Source organism: Melozone crissalis, unplaced genomic scaffold, assembly GCF_028551555.1.
Source record: "Melozone crissalis strain CALT ecotype California unplaced genomic scaffold, PUWL_Pcris_2 ptg000009l_1, whole genome shotgun sequence".
In the NCBI taxonomy this organism is placed as follows: Eukaryota; Metazoa; Chordata; class Aves; order Passeriformes; family Passerellidae; genus Melozone; species Melozone crissalis.
This window is the reverse complement of record NW_026535787.1, coordinates 16,101,165-16,120,050: the sequence shown is the minus strand read 5'-3', so window position 1 is coordinate 16,120,050 and position 18,886 is coordinate 16,101,165. Positions and strand designations below refer to the sequence as shown.

The 18,886-nt window shown below is 40.7% G+C and overlaps 1 protein-coding gene across 9 annotated transcripts in view; it reads right to left on the bottom strand.

Moving 5' to 3' along the window:
* The window catches only part of EMSY (EMSY transcriptional repressor, BRCA2 interacting), a 41,632-nt gene extending 25,160 nt beyond the window's left edge, over nt 1-16,472 (bottom strand). For 6 of the 9 annotated variants that reach the window (XM_054270332.1, XM_054270338.1, XM_054270341.1 and 3 more), the window contains exons 1-7: nt 16,199-16,472; nt 15,116-15,224; nt 11,698-11,797; nt 10,981-11,055; nt 8,605-8,780; nt 7,223-7,375; nt 2,420-2,679 (exon numbers count right to left, since the gene is read on the bottom strand). In XM_054270332.1, coding sequence (XP_054126307.1) covers nt 2,420-2,679; nt 7,223-7,375; nt 8,605-8,780; nt 10,981-11,055; nt 11,698-11,797; nt 15,116-15,185 — 834 coding nt within the window. In that variant the 5' untranslated portion in view covers nt 15,186-15,224; nt 16,199-16,472. The remainder of the gene's footprint in view (nt 1-2,419; nt 2,680-7,222; nt 7,376-8,604; nt 8,781-10,980; nt 11,056-11,697; nt 11,798-15,115; nt 15,225-16,198) is intronic. The other 3 variants (XM_054270336.1, XM_054270340.1, XM_054270334.1) reach the window with 2 other exon arrangements.
* Between the last annotated feature and the right edge of the window lie 2,414 nt (nt 16,473-18,886).

The following is an 18,886-nucleotide window of genomic DNA, read 5'->3' as shown; positions in this document are numbered from 1 at the left end:
GTTTGTTGTCTGTGTTGAGAGCTTAGTGAAGGTTATTTTCACATGCATGAAGTACATCCAGAAAACAAAATTCAGGTAAAAATGTAAGTATTAAAGTTCAAATCACAACCACTGTATTTCTGAAATATTATTCTGTCATATATGTTGAAAGGATCAAAAGAATCTCATCATGGGTACCAAAACTGCATCCTGTGGTTATCAGCAGAGACACTGACTGACTTTAAACATACACACACACACACACAGAGAAACCAAGGTGTTAATTTTGCTGTTGATGGTTCTAGTTGTTACAGTAAAATCTAATTTCCTGAATTTAGTCCTGTCAGCTCTATTTTGAGATATGTCAAACTTTGTCCCTGAAAAAATAAGGTTAATACAACTGCCAGAAACTTCACTGGCTAGATTCTCTCCATGTCCTACACAGGTGACTTTATTACAAGAGAATCCAGAAACTGGAGCTGTGACATTATTAGTTGTTATGACAGATCTTCCTCCAACCTACTAAAATGTCAAAACAATTCAAAGAGGTGGCATGCAGAAACAAAGAATTGCATTCATATCTAACAACTTACACTCAAATTGGAAATAGCCTGTTAGATATGAATCAACTGAACTGACTTTTAATTTAAAACTACTAAAGGGGATTTCTCCCACCAAAATCATGCAGTTATGTATTTTGGCATATCTAAATCCAACAAAAGAGGGCACTGTGACAAGTTCAGATACAAATGCTACTCTGGCTAACAAAACAAGTACTGATTTTCCTGTCACTGCAGATTAGTAAAACAGTCACATAAGAGACTGCAAAGTGAACTCTAAAATTTCCAAGTCAGAACAAGTGGAGAGGCATAACTGTAGTAAAGGTCCTACCAACAGTCCACTCTTCTTAGTACACTCCATCTTTAACTTCCATGATATAACACACCCATGCTTAATACAACCCTACAGATGTTTAGGGCAAAAAAATTATTCCTGCACTAATTATAACCCTAATGTGCAACAGGATGGATAGGTTAAGCCCTCTAGTAGCTGTGAACTTGCTGCACTGAATTGTAAGTTGATGGTTTATGCTCACACATGGATTTCCCTAATACACTCATGTATTCAGGGATGAAATTTGATTAAGGACACTGTTAAAGAACAGTGAATCAAATGAAAGCATCTTCCCTGGAGTGGGAAGAGGTCAGAAAGCCAATATCTTTATTGCACATTACTTGGTTTTAAAGTTTCCAAAAATCAAGACATGGGAACTCTGCTGATCCAAAAAGAGTCATAAAGCAATTAAGAAGACTAGTAGGATAAATGCAATGCAAAGGTTTGAGCTCAATAGTCAAACTCTCACCATTGGAAAAAATGCTTGTTAGTGGCCAGCCTAGCATAAGTCTGCTGGTATTGAGGCAAAATTAATTCCACAGAGACCCTACATCTTCCTGAAGTCTGCTGTACCAAATAACAGTACCAAGAATGAACTTGGTCTGAACCATTCATTTTTTTTAAAATCTTAAAAACAGAAAAACAAACACAACTGAAATGCCTCCTAAGGAATGGTAATATAGTCATGCCATAGATTAGGCACTTAAAAACCTAAGTCCAGTACAAAATTTAAACAAGGAAAACCTTTTCTGCACTTTGCATTGTGGTGAAAGCTAGGCAGACTCAGCTGAAATAATGCAACTGATTTTGACCACTGTAACACTGTTAATGTAGAATGAGAAATGGCAACTAGTACTGAAAGAAAAATAAAGCCCCTGGACTTTGACCAGCTCCAAGAATAAGCATTATAGAGCCCAAAACACTAGTCTCTAGATAAAAGGCTTGGCAAAGCCCATGCCACCTCTCCTGGAATTCTACTACTGCAAAGAGTAATTATAAATAAGGAAAATAGAAATAAGAAAGATTACCTTTGACCAACAGTTGTTACCATCTGAAGGCTGTTCAGTGGCCTATGTGATCCAGTTCTCAGTGGACTAGTGTCCATATCACAAAACCCAACACCACAAATGGTACTAACTGGTAACCTTGTTGGCAGTCTCACCAGACAGGCCAAGAATTGAATGAGCATGGAGACTGAATCCCCTCTCATCCCTAGAAGTGGTCCCTTCAGGTCAGGGTTGAGGCACATTGGTGGGGCAGTCTGGGGGAAGCTTGCACTCCCGCTGCCTGTGCTGTACCTGTTCTGTGGATAAAAAGAGGGCTTCAGTCTCCAAGGCTGTCAATCCAGGTCCTTTCACACACAGGTGAACTAAATTCATACAAGAGTTTGGTTTTCCCTTTGCTCGTTTTAAAGAGGGATTACCTTATCCCAAGTGCAATCCTTAAAAAACAGCTAGTCAGATCACAGAAAGGAAGAGTCAAACATCACATCTTATTCATTGATAAAACCAGAATAAAGGAACATTTGGCAGCTTCCCCCACATACCTTCTGTGTTGTGGTGTTTGTTGTCTGTGTTGAGGGCTTAGTGAAGGTTATTTTCACAGGCGACATGTGTGGTGGTAAGGAGTTGGCAATGCTCTGCATTATATTACTCATTTTGGGGCTCCCACTTACAGGCACTGTGATAGTTTTAGTGACAGGAGTCACTGCCTTCGGGACTTCTTTCAGGAGAACAGGGGAAGAACTAGAGGAATTCGTTCGTCGTCTTTTGCGGGGCTTTTCATCGTCATCTGAGCAGCTGACACCTGGAAAAGAAACACTTTCTCTAAACTGTGTTTCCCCTGTCTGCAGATCTCAGTGCTTTCTGAAACACTACATCCTTTTTGAGTCTTACATCCTCTTTCAAGTAAGATAAAAAGAAATAAAGGATAAATTACATCTTATGGTCACAACCAAGCTGTATCACACCTCAGATGCTCTTAGTCCTTGATATGGGTCACACTCAGTGCCATGAATCGGGGACAAATCACCCAAAACCCCAAGCTACTCAGTTACTGGGTTACTTCATTCAGTTTGAGAGATTAAAAGAACCTAAGAGCCAGTACAGGGCTTTTGTTCTGCCTACAGAAGTTTGATCAGTGAAGCTACATGCATGAGGGGATTGGGATCATGTCACACACATTTTAGTTTAAACTTTGACACTACTTTGGGGTTTTTTTGGTGGTGGTTTTGTTTACAGCAACTGGACTACTGAATTTATCCCCCTATAGTTTCCTTAGACTTCAGCCTTTGCACCTACTTTCGTGTCATGTTTACCCTTACAGTACCCTTCTGCCTTCCACCTTAATACAGCATCTTGAGATAAACTAGATAATAAAAAAAAGAATTATAACTGTGAAGGTCAATCCTCAGTTCATCAGCTTTTGCCTTCTTTGGTGCATTTTGTGCAACAGATATAAAGGGGCACCTAGCACACAATAACGAAAAACAAAAGAAATCCAAGCTCCTAAGAGTTCTTTCTTCTTCACAATCATATACTGCACACATAGGAAAAAAAATCTGCTGCAATGTTCAGTTCAGGAAAGGATAACAGCATGATTAATGGATCTCAAATCCAAATGAAACTTGCTAAAGTAGGCAACATATTCATAAACTATGGAAAGGCACAAGTGTCACGGACATATTTTATGAAAAATTCTTTTGCTAGGATCTTCTCTCCTGAGAAGCTAAGAAGCCTCAGAGGAAAAGAAAAAACAATAATTATCTGCTGCTGTGGAATGCAACAGGTGCATCTTTGATTGGTCTCATGGTTGTTTTTAATTAATGGCCAATCACAGTCTGGCTGTCTCAGACTCTCTGGTCAGTCACAAGATTTTATTATCGTTCCATTTTCCTTTCTGTTCCTTGCTAGCCTTCTGATGAAAGGCTTTCTTCCATTCTTTTAGTATAGTTTTAATATAATATATATATATTAAAATAAAAAATAATAAATCAGCCTTCTGAAACATGGAGTCAAGATTCTTGTCTCATCCCTCATCCTGGGACCCCTGTGAACACCACCACACACAGGTTAGTGACTGCAAACCTCTCACAGCTGCTTGGTAGCACTGAAGGCAGGAAGGCTCTACAGAAGGATCTGAACAAGCTGGATCCATGGGCTGAGGTTCAGCAAGGCTATGTCCTGCCCTTGGATCACAACCATCTCATGCAGAGCTACAGGCTGGGGGCAGAGTGGCTTAAGGGTGGCCAGGCAGGAAGGGATGTGGGGATGCTGGCCAAAGCTGTCTGGATATGAGCCAGGTGTGCCCAGGTGGGCAAGGACAATGGCACCTGGCCTGTATCAGCACTGGTGTGGCAGCAGGACCAGGGCAGTGACCATTCCTTATGCTGGGAATTGCTGAAGTACCTCCAGTCTTGGGGTGACTTCTGGGCACCTCCTGGGCAGAGAGAGAGACACTGGGGTGCTGGAGCACTGCCAGAGAAGGGAACAGAGCTGGGAAAGGGTCTGGAGCAGCAGGAGCAGCTGAGGAAGCTGGGGGGACTCAGACTGGAGAAAAGGAGGTTATGGGGGGACATTCGTGCTCTCAACAACTCCCTGACAGGAGGGTGTAGCCACATGGGGGCTGGACTCTTCTCCCAGGTAACAAGTGAGAGGACAAGAGGAAATAGCATCAAATTGTGCCAGGGGAGGTCCAGATTAGGTATTAGAAGAAAAAAACCTCACTGGAATAGTGGTGAGGCATTGGAATAAGTTGCTTGGGGGGACAACAGTCTGGAAGTGTTCAGGAGGTATCTGAATGAGACACTTGGGGATGTAGTTTAGGGGTGACTATGATGGTGCTGGGTTGATGGTTGGACTAGATGATCTTGAAGGTCTCTTCCAACCTTGACAAATCTGCAGTCCTGTTATTTATGTTACCATTCTAACCTGTGTCAAACCATTTAAAAAGGAAAACAATCAGAGAGAAGCTGAACAGATACAATCTTGCCTATGCAAAAGATGACTGAAAATCTTGTTCCATGTGCCTGGAGCTTAAAGACAAAGAACACCACCACAGCAAAAAGCAGTCTTGCAGGTAATCAAAGCAAACTTGATTGGTAGTCAATCTCTAGTTAGGGCCAAGATCTAATTATGGCCAATCTCTAATTAACATTAATATTCTGGCATTCAAAAAGTGAAGATGCAAGAACTAACATGGACACGAAACTGCCCAAGACCACAACAGGCAATTGTGGAAAAATGGTATTCTCTCTCAGCAGGAGTAGCAGCTCATTTGCAGATACCTGTCCAAAGGCTGACAACTGTATCTACAGAGACAGAAAACTGAACTGGGGAGGAGAAGCAAACTTCAGAAACGTAGCTTTAGCTGGCTGTAGCAGTACAAGTGAAGTGTGGATCTATAAAACCAGATTTCAAGTCAATATATTCTATCCTATTCTCAATCAATCAAATATTCTAATCAATAATTTACCCTATGCCCCTGAATAAGCCTAGTGATGACCTCCCTCTATAAAGCAGAGGTTTGATTACATAACTTTAAGGTTTATTATGGACAGGCTTCTAAGTATTACTGTGAGTGCACTATAGAAACTTGTAACTATGAGTGCACTAATCACACTGAATGTGTGCAGTCATTTAAAAATCTCAGAATCTATTTAAGTCCAAAATCCACATGCAGCTAGCATGCTAGGACACAGTTGTTATTTTGGTGGGGCACCAAGAAATAGAGAAAACTTTGTGGTCCTCATCCACAAAAAAAAGCATCAACCAACCCATCAAGACATCATAAATTAACATTAAACTAGCAGAGCATTATTTTATGTTAAGTACAGCTCATTTCACCTCCTCTTTTCACTGCTGGGGTTTTGCAAGAATATTATTCTCATCATTTCATGTTAGAAATTGCTGTACAAAGCTTTCCACAGACATTTAGCTAAAAGGTAATACAGCTTTGACTGTAACTCACACTTGGTAAGTAAGGAAGCAGAGTCATGGAAAGGTTAATGGCTCAGTCAGACTGACTTGGAAGAGGTTACACAACAGACCAGTGGCAAAGTCCTGACTGTAACTCAGATCTCTCAAATCTGCTCCTGAACAGGTTTGTTAAAATCAATGTGACTGATGTAACATATTCGGAAAGACACACAATTCCTTAAAAAAAAGAATAAAAACAATAACAACAAAACAAAGCACATGAAGTAGGGAGAAAAAATTAAATCTAGAGACAGACAATGAAAATTATCATCCCTGTATCATGTGTCTAGACTTATTTGATATTCATTATCATGTATTAATTCAATAAAGCCTACATTAAAATTTTTAGATGTTAAGAATGTTTTCCCCTGAATCTTCAAACTAAACTCAAGTGATTAGTGCATAGATCAGAAAAATGAAAAATGTAATGGGTTTCATGGGTTGACAGAGCCATTAACAATGGTTTTTTTTGCAAGTAACATTATATTTATGTACTAAGTGGCATTTCTGATTAGCTAGAAACTTATACAGATGTATACATATAGCATAAAGATAATAATTTTTAATAATTAAATAATCTTTAAAATATTAAAGGTATACAGAGCAAGCATAGAAATAGCATTTATCTACTTCTAAATAGCATTTATCCACTATTAATCTTTACTTTTGTTTTGATAGAATCAAATAAGAACTGAAGAAAACATTTTAATAGTAAAATAAAACTAACCATGATGAGGGCATATATATGAGACCATAATCTGCTTTTAGAACTGGCTGACTTACTAGCCAAACAAAGATGGGGACACATACACCCTCTGAAGAAAAAAGACCTTTTCTAGATTGTATGTCCTGGATTTCCAGATTTAATTACATGAAGATGGGTCTCTGGTAGGAATTCATACAAAGTTTTTGCAGCTGCCAAGGAACACAAGCTTCACGGAGACTGACTTCCAGGTAAATCACAAAATGGCCAGACATACTATGGAAGCATAAACCACTGCCTAACTGCACCCAAAAATTAAAAAATTCTACGTCAACTGTGAAAGTGGACAAGAGGGACCTTTTCTAATTCAACTAAGTGACTACTATGCATTAGTTCTCAACAAGATGGATCAGAAATTCACTGACATACAGAAATATTTTTCAAAATATTTTTCCCTTGTTGTCCTTGCAGCATTTTGCAGTGAGTGGATTTATCCTGAATACTATTTATCTGAAAAAGGGAAGCAATAAATTCAATCTCTAGACTAAACAAAGGCACAAAGGCCTTGTTGAAATGACTTGCCCAGTGTTGGAGCGTTTAGTTTGGTCTATGCCTCAGCCATGTTCTCCCTTTCTTTCCCTTTTGTTAATCAGGTGCTAGTATCACTTACTTTTGACGTAAACAGTACTTCCACTTGGCAAGACGACTACATTGGAGGCTGGACTGGCAGGTCTGGGGGACTTCACTGTCGCTACACTGCCACTTGGAACAGGGGTAGATGTTGGGGTTGAAGTGGTACTTGTGTAGGAATAGCAAACCACCACTGAAGAGGAGAAAAGACACCTTCCATATAACTGAAGTGCAGAATCCCATTATGCTATCACTATTTTTACAACTGAAATGGAAGCCAAAGACTTACTGGGTTTACTATCTGTGGTTTTGCCTCTGCATTCCTGTTACTGTGGAATATTCCCCAGTTTGAGCCAAGCATGGCCATGAGATTAATAGTCTTCAAAGACAACACAAAAATCTAAACTCCTGTCCTCCCATCCCCAAAAATCTGTGCTGCCAATGTGAAATTTTTTTGTATTGATCTTTGTTTTACTTTATAATGTTATTTTTAGTTTTAGCATTAATTCAATATGTTGATCTTTTTGCTTTTCTATAAGTGATCACATCTAGACAAGTAACTGATAGAAAAGTGTTATTGCCTCAACAGTACATCAGTTGAAAATACCAAATTATTCATTCAGTAGTGAAGAACTGATTGTGCTAATCAGCTTTTTTAAACCACTGCTTTTAAGTAATAATACAATGATACAGTACTTCTCACAAAACCAGGATAAAACAGCTTGTTTCAAGAAGTGTTACACATTCTCCAGTTGTATGAAGCCTAATTCAAGCCTGCTGAGCCAAGCTAGTTGGAATGTGTACTACCATTATTTAAAAATCATAGGAAAGCAGAAAGCAACCTCTTTACTTACTCCCATAGTACATTTAATCTGAAGGAAAAAACCCAAAGTTAGATTTTCTTGATTTTAACCAAAACCTACTTGCACTCTTAAAAAAAAACATTCTGAAACAGCTTTCATCACTTACAGAACTTTACAAAACCTAGCCATTAGTCCAAGTTTTTAAAGTTTACAGAGCTGAAGAAGTTAATCAGTGAATGTCATTTCCTGACAAACTGGACTCTTTATATTTCAATTGCTAGAGTGTCAATAATACAAAGCAGTCAGATTAATGCTGCAGATACCGCAAAGGAATCTTTTAAAAAAGGGGTATTTTATATTTCTGTGAATAATGTTTGGTAAGAAAGATTTGAATTTTTTTTAATAGGTTCATAGAATGGTTTGGGTTGGAAGGAACTTTAAAGCTCACATAGTTCCAATCCCCTGCCATCAGCAGGGACACCTTCCACTAGACTGGGCTGCTCCAAGGCCCGTTAAAATATCTTTAATATTTAACACTTAATATTTAAGACACCAGTTTCTAACGTGACGTTGTTTTTACATTCCCACAGATTGCAGCAGAACTCCACCTTTCTCTCACCTTCTTTGTTTCCAGTTTCTGCAGGAACTGGCAGAGATGCATTGTGCTGGATGGCTGCGTTGGCAACAGCGTTGGCGGTGACAGTGAAAGCTGTCTGTGGCACGAGCCGCGGCATCAGCGGCACCAGCCGACGACCTTCTATGGACCACTCAGAAGAGCTGTTTGGCCCTGACATACTAAACAGAAATGCATGTGCTGTAAGTGTTTTGACAAATTTCCAAATACTCAGTATCCCATTTGAGTAAATTTCTTTTTAAGACACACTAGAGCACTAATACTCAACTTTATTTGATGAAAGCCCTTGCATTTTGGTCATCTGATATAAAAACCCTCCCATTTTAAATTGAAGAGTTGACTCTTCTTTTGTTGTTTTGTTTTACAGAGCTGTTCAAGGGCCAGAGGTGTGTGAATGCCATACTCAAACCCCCCACATTAGGTTAGCTACTATTCAGGTACAGTTGCTGTACTCTCTACTTCTAGATTATGAAAATACCAAGAAACCAAACAGATATCATGAAAGACTATTGAAATGGATTATGTTTCAGGGAAAAACTCTCTGCTTCTAAGACAAACTTTATTTTACCTCAGCAAAAGAGTTTCTGATGCTGTTAAAGTAGTCTCAAACAAGGTGACAGAACATGAGATTATTTAAATGCACCCTCAGCATCTTTCTAAACAGAAAGCTGTCTTCTGTTCTAGTTTGCTCTTTAACCTCAGTACTTACACCCACACTAGAATGTTTCATAAAAACACCATTCTTATCTAGATGGAGAAATATTTTTGACTGTTTTACATGAGTCATTTGTAAAATCAGCAAAAGCAAAGCGGCAAATTATTTTTCAGTGCTGTGATGTTTTTAAGCAAATCAACCCATTTAATGTATTAATATATTCTAAAAAATAACTTCTCACATGAAATACTTCAAGCAAATTGCAGCAAGAGCTACTACAAAGCAGTTTGTAAAATCCAGAGTATCTGCTCTGTTATTAAATCTTGGTATGCTTCAGCATGCCTCATACATATGCATATTGTATAAAGAGAGCTCCATAAGCTAAGGAAAAGATACAATTTAAAAACAAAAAATAAAGGGTACAAAAGCTAGCAAAGTAGGCTTTCCTGATGAGTTAAGAGAATTATGTAAGTCAAATACTATATTACCAACCATGACTCATAAGGAATCACCAAGGAAAAATAAAGAAAATCAGCACTTCAAAACTGCACCTTGTCTGGATTATAGTATTTCACTGAAGGGCAATACCTCAGGACAAACTATTCATGTTTTGCAAAATGCTAGGACTAGAAGTACTACTTAAAAGGAAAACTTGATTCAGGACAAGAATCCTGATTTGACAACTACATACTTTTCATTATTCCCCCCCCCATTTATTTAAAGGGATGTAAGGACGTTGGTGGGTTTTGTTTGGTGAACAGCATACTTCTATATCTTTAAACTTGAAAATTAAAACTTGAAGTCTTTCTACAGCACTAAACCAGTATGCTGATTTTGACTAGACATGGATCAAACAATTGTTAACTCCAAGTGTTCTGCTATTCATATTATTTCCTTTCTTTCCTCTTCACAACACCAAAGCTACAACAGCCAAACATAAAAAAGTCAACAGCTGTAACACAGAATAAGAAAAAAACACAGACACTTACAGAGCAGCTCTGTTTAAAGACAGTCCTTAACAGTAAAACTATTAAGTAATTACCAAAAATACATAACCACCTGGTCTACTGCTCCTCCACCTCTCAAAATTATGTGGAGCTTGTGAAAGCAAATGCAAGGAGGAACCAGCCCAGCTGATGCCAGCACAGCAGCTGCATCGCTGAGCGTGGTGGACACTGATGTCATCAACTTGCTGCAGCTTTTTCTACTCTGACCATTTTTTTCTTTCTATGCTGATAGTCGGTTTTCCACTAATCTGCCACCTCTTTACCTCTCTTTGTCTTTTCGATGTAGCTTTCTCTTTCCTCTTAATACAGCCTTTCCAAACTGATTAAAGTAAAACTAAAAGCAAAACAAATAAACAAAGAAAAGCAAACATTTCATCCTATTTAGGAGCATCTTTATTTTCTCCATTCTCTCCTTATTCTGGTCTATCTTACAGAATGGTCTCCATGCCAAAAAACTGTTTCTTAAATAGCACTTGTACAGTGAATGGGAATAGCCTTGGATCCAAAATGCAATGGTACTAAATAACTGTTTCTAGGTCCCTGTATATCTAATACAGCAATTCCTTCATTCATACAGTGTTTTAACTACTGGCTCTTTAAACCACCATTAATCCTCAAAATTCTACCATTCAGTTAAGGCATAATGGATTTCCCAAAAGGTACTTTTGCAAATCAGTGACAAAATTACTCGGAACTCACTTGTGTGCAATCGTTGTTAGTCGTTCATCGTTCACTGCTCTCCGAACTTCAGCACGATGTCGCTCTGTTGAAATACTATTCAAAAAACAATAAAGCAAATATATTTTAATCAGAGGAAAATAAGAACATACATCTAAAAATTCCAGCTAAAATTAAACTTATGAATAATTTATCTAAGAGAAGAAAGGGGACAGCACTTTACATTTAAGAGACTGTCACTTAACCCTTGCTGTCACAGAGAGAATGAATCATATTACTGCTCAGAAACATTACTGAAGAATGAAAGGAACATTACTGTTCAAAGGATATCCTTGAAAAACAGCTAGAATCCAACCTCCTAATGAGATCAATACATTTAAAGGATAAGGCAGAAAAGTTCACAGGCCATATAGCATTCTTTCCTGAGGTACCTTGCGTTCAAAGACCATGGAGTTCTACCTTGACAAAACCCCAGGCCAGTGTACATTCGTGACCTGGCTGTAACCCTTTTAACACTCAGTATCCCAAGAAATACCAACAAACCAGTAAGGCTTCTACCACTGAAGGATGGTTGTTTTCCTTATTAAAAACTCCAAGGAGAACAGGAATGAAACCTCAGCAACATGGAGAATTACTTCTCCAAATTCAGATTTACGTTGTGATCCCGGTGAAAAAAAAAAGCATGTAACCTTAAAAGAAAACAGGTCATAGTTCTTAGTTTGAAAAGATCAGGGTTACCTTAGCACTTTAGAGAGTTCTCCAAGAAGATCCTTCTTCTCTTTTGTAAGGTCTCCCTGTGCACGTAAGGCACTGATGACACCTGCATAGGCCTCCAGCTCTGAAGAATTAGAGTGAATAATATTTCCATTTAATGCTCACAGCAAAGGGGAAAAAATGTTGTTTTTCATATTACTGACAGCATTCTAATAATTTTCAAAGTCATTAAGAGTAACATGTCTTTCAATTATTTAGCGCTATTTCAAAAGAGATTGATGATTTGGAACTCTCTCAGTCAATTACTCTGCAGCATAAAACATTTCTATGAAACAATTGACTCATCACAGAGGATTATCTAGTTTACAAACCCAAATGAATGTGTCAAGCTCCCTCTGACCTGACAATTCAGGCAAAAAGCCTGAAGAAACTGTTTAGAGCAGTTCAGAATTCTCTTCACATGTATCATTATTACGAGCTCTATGGAAAAGCTCAGATTGGAAAAAGAAATACACTATCAAAGCAGCAACTGGTTTTCTTGGAATGCCTTTCCCTAATCAGCATGGAGAACATCAGTTCTAGTTTGTCAAATGATTATCATAATCTTTTATGCCTATTTACTTGATATGGTACAACTGCTTGAATCTGAGAGAAATGCAACACAATGAATTAAACCTGCACAACACAAAATAAATAATCTAGCTATTCTTAAATATAGAGCTACCACAAAGACTAACTCACAAAAATGCAATTCTGATCTACCAAAAATGTGTAACTTCAAGTGACAGATGTCATGCCAACAGCACTTTAAAAAAATCAAAAAGTAAAAGGCTACCGATATTTTTGAAGTTTGTCCTGCCAGACAGGGTGAAAATACATCTAATGAAAACAATGAATCTTGCTAACTTGGCAAAGAATGACTTGCTATTCTCAGCTTCACACTATTTAGGGAAACCCAAACCAAAAATTCTCTTGATCCTTACACAGGTGCCTTTCATTTGACACTTCCATTTCAGCAGCCAACCCAAACAAACCCACAACAGATCCCAGTTATACAAAGCTAACAATAAAAGGTGCAGGCCAAAACCTAACATTTCTGAAGTTTGCTGCAAAAGAAAAGACTGATGCTTTTCTGAAAAGCTTCCATTTAGGATTCCAAAGAGCTAATTTGCAAATGAAATCAAGGAATGGTGCTGAAAAGAAGTTCTGCTGTCCTCTCCCAGTTAAGCAGATAAAACAAAAAGCAGAGCAATTTTGGTTAACTAAGCAGCCTGCACAGCGATGCTGACTGACCTACAGAAGCATTTACAACTTCAGTTATAAAACATTCACTAATTAATGCAATGGTTATTACTAATATCAACATTTATTTAGACAATCATGTTACAATATTCATGATACTAATTATTTTCCTCTGTGAACAACTTAAAGTAATTCTCAGATGCAGCCATATAATTATTTATTGAGGGCACACTTTTTTTCCCTTTTGCATTATAAATAAAGAGCCTCTACACTATAGCTGTAAAATGCACATTCTGGTCTTTTGGAAGCTAGCAAGGATTACAGAACAGCTGTAACTTCCTCCCCTTTGTGTTTATGCAACAACACAAAACACATGAACTAGCTAAAATGGGTTGGGCAAGTAAATATCATTATTGCTAGTGTTAGGTGCTACAATCATCATCTCATTTAGTAATAAATCACAACCAACACCAGGTCCTGCATTCCTCAAGATGCATTTCAGCCTCACCTACATCCCTGCTTTACTCCTTACAGAGCACTCCCACTACTGCTGTACCATTAGCCAAATTAGATGTTGGTCTGTGAGCTGGAAAAGCAGGACCCCCTAAAGTAGATGGCTACTTCTGCATGTGACTGTCACACAGCTACTGCAGCCACTGCCTGTGCTCCTTCACCCCCCAGTCCCGTGTGTGCCTCCTCCCTGCTCACAGAGGCAGGGCCCCCTTGTGGGGACACAGCTCATGCCAGCAAAACAAAATTATTATTTTTTATTTTTTTTTTTCCTTCCTGTCAGCCTAGGTTATGTCACTGAAGGAGGTGCAGCTGCAGTTCTGTTTGACTCAGCTGCACCAGCAAGGTTCTGCCAGCACACCGCTGTTAGCTCGGGTGGAAGTTTTTTTTCCAGGCTTCCAGCCAGCACTAAGTTAATGAAACTTAGTAGCAAAATCTGGTCAAAAGCTTTTGGCACTCTGAGCTTTCTCCTAGTTTCTGTACTTGAGCCTTGCTTAAGACTTAGGGTTGTCACTTTAACAGACAGTACAGCTTGTTGCAACCTTGTGTGCAACATCTGCATCACTGTTCCAACAGCACGCAAATCCCGTATTCCCAACAAATCAAATAAAAAGGGCAAAGGGAGGGAAAATAAGTTCTCAACTCTCAAAAAATAAAGTAGATGGCTTCACCATGTGAGAACCTTGGAACAGTTAAGAAATACAGCACACCATCTCTTAGCAGTCAAACAGAATGAGAACAAGAAAAGCTGTCACTTGACAGTCACAGGAAGTCAGAGGGAGCCTCAACTTTCTCCTTGACATCATCTCCTAGATTATGATCCTCAGAGGAAACTGAAAAACATAAGGCTTTTTTCTTTTCCCATCTAGCACCATTTAACTGGCAAAACTCCAAATCCTTAATTACACAAATTCAGCCATAAGAACTCAAAACCAACTATATCAGATCAAATGTATAACAAAGGATTCTCTCCCCTGCAGTAGCCAAAAGCAGGTAAGTGAGGAAAGACCAAACGTTTTTAGTACTTTCCAAAACAGAAGCATCTCTCCTCATACACTTAGATCTACAAGGACAAAGCACAAAAATATCTTCCACTGTCTTGGGCAGCAGCCTTAAGTACTGAGTTACATTTGAAACAATGAAAAAGATTCCTGTGGTTATAGCTGTTGAGTGAGGACATCATTTTCCCAATTCCCTGACAACCTGTGTAACTGCAAATCACAAACAGCATATTTTTTAAATCCTGTTTTATGTCTTCACAATAATAACTTCAATACTTGATTCATTCCTACAGGGACAGCAGGGACCAGGATTCCACTATGTTGTTTTGGGGTACAAAAAGGTGACTAATACAGAACTAGGGGGAAAAAAAACCAACCCCAAAGGTTCTCTTTGAAAATTTTTCTACATGTTAATAGTGACAGAAAAACCCAGCCCTGCAACACAGCAATTAGGACATCCAAGAGAGATTCAACCACATCAAAACAATTCTTCTCTACTCATTTTGCCAGGGCTGAGAGTGTCAGCCAAACATAACTTTAAGCCAGGGCTGTCAAACCAATGACACATGGAAAACGCAGGAAATTACTTGCAAGTTGCCTGTAGACACATTAAAATATTTCATGCAAGCAGCATGAAGGCAAATCTTAAAAGGGCAAAATACAGACCCACAAACTGTATCTTACTGTACCCAGTTTGCGAAGGATCCTCTTGCACTCATCCCTGCTGAGGTCCAGAAGGGTAGGCCACACCACAGGCATCCTTCCCTTGTGTCTGTGCTCCCACAGAGCTCAGCCTCGCTGCAAAAGGAACACAAACGCTCAAGCCCATCATTTATTGATTTCCCAAGCCGATTAATGTAAACTCCTCAGCCTGCTCACAACTCCACCGCCACGTTCGCTCCCATCCCCGCCCCAACATTTGTAGTGGCATGAAGGAATTCGGCAGTTTCACAAGAGCATGATGGACTTTCTATGCTCTCTAGCTCAAACGCATCACTCAAGCATTTTTACAGTGTCCTGTCTCCTTCCGAAGCCTATTTTTTTCAGCCTGAAACGCTCTCCGAAATGATGTTTAAGTCTCCTCCCTCTCTTTATGCAGAGTACCTATTAAAAGAATTCTTTCAGCGAACCGCACGCTCCCCTTCCCCCCGGGGAACGCGTTTTGCGCCAGCCTATATTGTATGACAGGATGACAAAAACACCGTGTGTGAAAATTTGCTCTCCACATACCAACACCAGCCCCCTCCCCCAAAAAATCAGCCAAACACGGGAACACCTCCATCCAAACGCAGCGAGATTCCGTGGGCGGCGGGGAGAGAGGGCGCATCTCCGCGATGCGACGAGGATAATAAAGGGAAAAGAGCGGCCGGAGGCGAGTTGGGCAAGCGGGGCTTGGGCCGGGCAAGAGCCGGGGGTGGGGAGGGCTGGGCACCGGGAACAAAAGCCCCGACGCCGCCGCAGCTTCCAGCGTGGGCTCGGGAGGGGGGAGGGTCTCCGACAAGGACGCCCGAAGGCAGCCGCCACCAGGGCATCCCCGCCCGCTCTGCCCGGCCCTGCGCGCGGGCACTGCCCGGGGCCAGCGGCGCTGCGTTCCCGCCGGGATCGGGGAAAGAGAGGGAGGGAGGGAGCGGCGGCTGGCGCTGCTTCCCAGCATCGGCCGGGGCGCTGCCCTGGGCCCGTAAGGGGGCGGCGGGTCCACCGCCGTCCCGGAAACGGTGCTGCCCCTCTCCCTGAGGTGGACGGCCCCGGGTGGGGCGGGGAGCAGGACCCACCTGCCCGGCCGTGCCCAGCACATCGAAGGCTCCGCGGCAGCCGCACCCTCCCCCCCCCGCCGCTCGCCACTGCCGGGCTCGGGTTTGTTTAGTGGCGGCGGCGGCGGCGACGGCGTTTACTCGGGCCAAGATGGCGGACGAGCGCGCTGCCCATGCGCGAGCACCGCGAAGTACGCTAGGAATTGTAGTCTCTGCCGCCCTTGTGCTGTGAGGAGCTGGAAGAAACTGGTGCCAAGATGGACGCTCGAATGAACACTGCACATGCGCAGTGACGAGGAGCATTCTGGGAACGATAGTTCTCTCGGTGTTGACGCGTGGGAAGCGACGCCCGCCGTCCCGCCGCGGCTCGGCGGGCGGCTACGGGCAGCCGGAGGGGACAAAACACGTTGCCCGTTCTCTGCCCGGGCTGGGACGCGCTAGCGCGGTTCGAACGCAGCCGCGTACCGCAGAACTCTAGGAAATAACAGCTAGCCACTACTGCTGGAACGAAATATGGCAGGGGAGAACACCACCCCGACGCCATTTGGCTATCTGCAGTTTTCTGACTTGAAACGGAGGCAGGCGGCGCGCGGGGCTGCAGCGAAGCGCCGGCAGGGAACAATATAGGAATAAATTCCGCACCTACAGCCCCGTCACAACCCCTCCGGGTGTCTGTTTCCCCGAGCACAGCAGCCACCTGAGAAAAATGTGTATTTTATAATTGGCTTTTCGCAAACATTAAAATGAATAATATATTTGTTATGTTAGAATGTTATGTTGTATTAATTCTCTTAAGTAGTGTGTTAAATATAGTTTAGGTTATAACATAATGTTAAAATCGAAACTATGCTATGTAAGATACTTTTTCTAAAGTAAGGACTCGCAGCGAGATAGCAGCCACAGGACACCTAAATCTTTCTGAGAAAGAGAATTTATTGCTCCATTATCAGGAGAAACGAACTTCTTCCCGCGTCACTCAGCTCTAAAGACGCCGTCAGGATTCAGAGGAAGAAGTTGACATGATCAGACAGAATCCTGTGTTTGAATGGAATTTATGCATCATGTATGGGATGTATGAATATGCAACAGGCTGTTGTTTTTAAGGGTTAATCCTCTGTTAACGAGTGTCCTTTTTCAGGATTATTTTGCCCAGAAAAAGGTACCCGGACTATCCGTAACTCTTTGTTTCTGTTGTTTCATATTGTCCTAATCCAAATTGTCCAAATTTTTATTACTCTAATTATATTGCTATTTTTAGAAACAAATGATCAAAATTTTTATAACTCAAATGATCAAATCTGATGGTGACCTGATGAGCAACACTCTTCAAGTTGTTGTGTTCTCTCTTGTGCCTTCATTTCCCACTTTTATAATGTACTTTAAAAACTAACAGCAGACAATGATATATAACAGCTAGGCATTTTATGTAGGTGTTGAGGCCCTGGCACAGGTTGCCCAGAGAATCTGTGGCTGCCCCATCCCTGGAAGTGTTCGAGGCCAGGTTGGATGGGGCTTGGAGCAACCTGGTCTAGTGGGAGGTGTCCCTGCCCATGACAGGGAGCTGTAACCAGGACATCTTTTAGGCCCCTTCCAACCAAAATCACTCCAGGATTCCATGATTAATTTCATAAAAGCATGCTGCTGAGTATTCTTTTTAAGAATTTGCTCCATTATATACATTTAAACAAAATCCGTTCTTCCTTTCAGAAAGGGAAAGAAATGACCATCAATCTCTACTACTTTTTGTTATGTTCTCTACAACCCAACAATTTCAGATTCCCCATTGGCTTAAGTAATATGAATCTCATAAATAACTGGTCTAATTAATCACACATTTTGGGTGCTAACAGAATATTCTGTCTCACCACACTTATTCTTGTCCTCAAAGACAATGGAAGAGAGAAGGAAGTAAGCTTGGAGATGGCCCAAGGAAGAGCTCTGATTTTCCCAGAGAGGTGATTTGTATGCAGCTCAGGTCACCAGGACAAAGCTGTGTTTCTCAGCTCTTTAGGGGCTCATAGGAAATGAGTGGAGCAGCCTCGCTGTAGTTCTCACTGGGTTATTAACTGCATCTCCCCTGCATCACTGCAACCTGATTGATACAGGCTCTGTAATAATCCCTTTTCTTCAGAACAGCTTCTCAGGGGTAGAAGAGAGGGGCTTCAGCTTGGTACTATAGGGGAACCAGGCACAGCTACTACAGCTGTTGCTTTTAAGAGGTAAACAGTGAATTTCCAGCTTCCAAGAGACTTATGCTATTAATTTTAAAAGTATAATTGGAAAATCAAGGGGAAAAATGTATTTGTTTCAGTCTGCCAGCAATTGAGAAAGAAGTAGAAAAAATCCACCATGCTTTTGATACTGAGATGAATGTAACGTGGTAGATAATTTCAAATTTTAGGGAATTTAAGGATAGTTTAAAGTATCTTCCATGTCTTGCATAAGAGAGAAATAGACTAAATTCTAAAGTAAATTAAATTCTTTCTTGGCCTTTTTTTTGTTTTCCAGTGGAGTTTCCACTTATCCTACCAGGTTATTCAGTGACTCAATATAATTTCCTGACATGAGCATCCTAATTTAATATCATTCTTCTTCCCTCAGACCACTATTAATCTCTCTTCCTCCTCAAACATTTTCCCATCACATTTTTCCTCCTGGCTAAGAGAAAATCAGAAGCCTCAACAATATCTAGGTGCTGGCAGCTTGCAG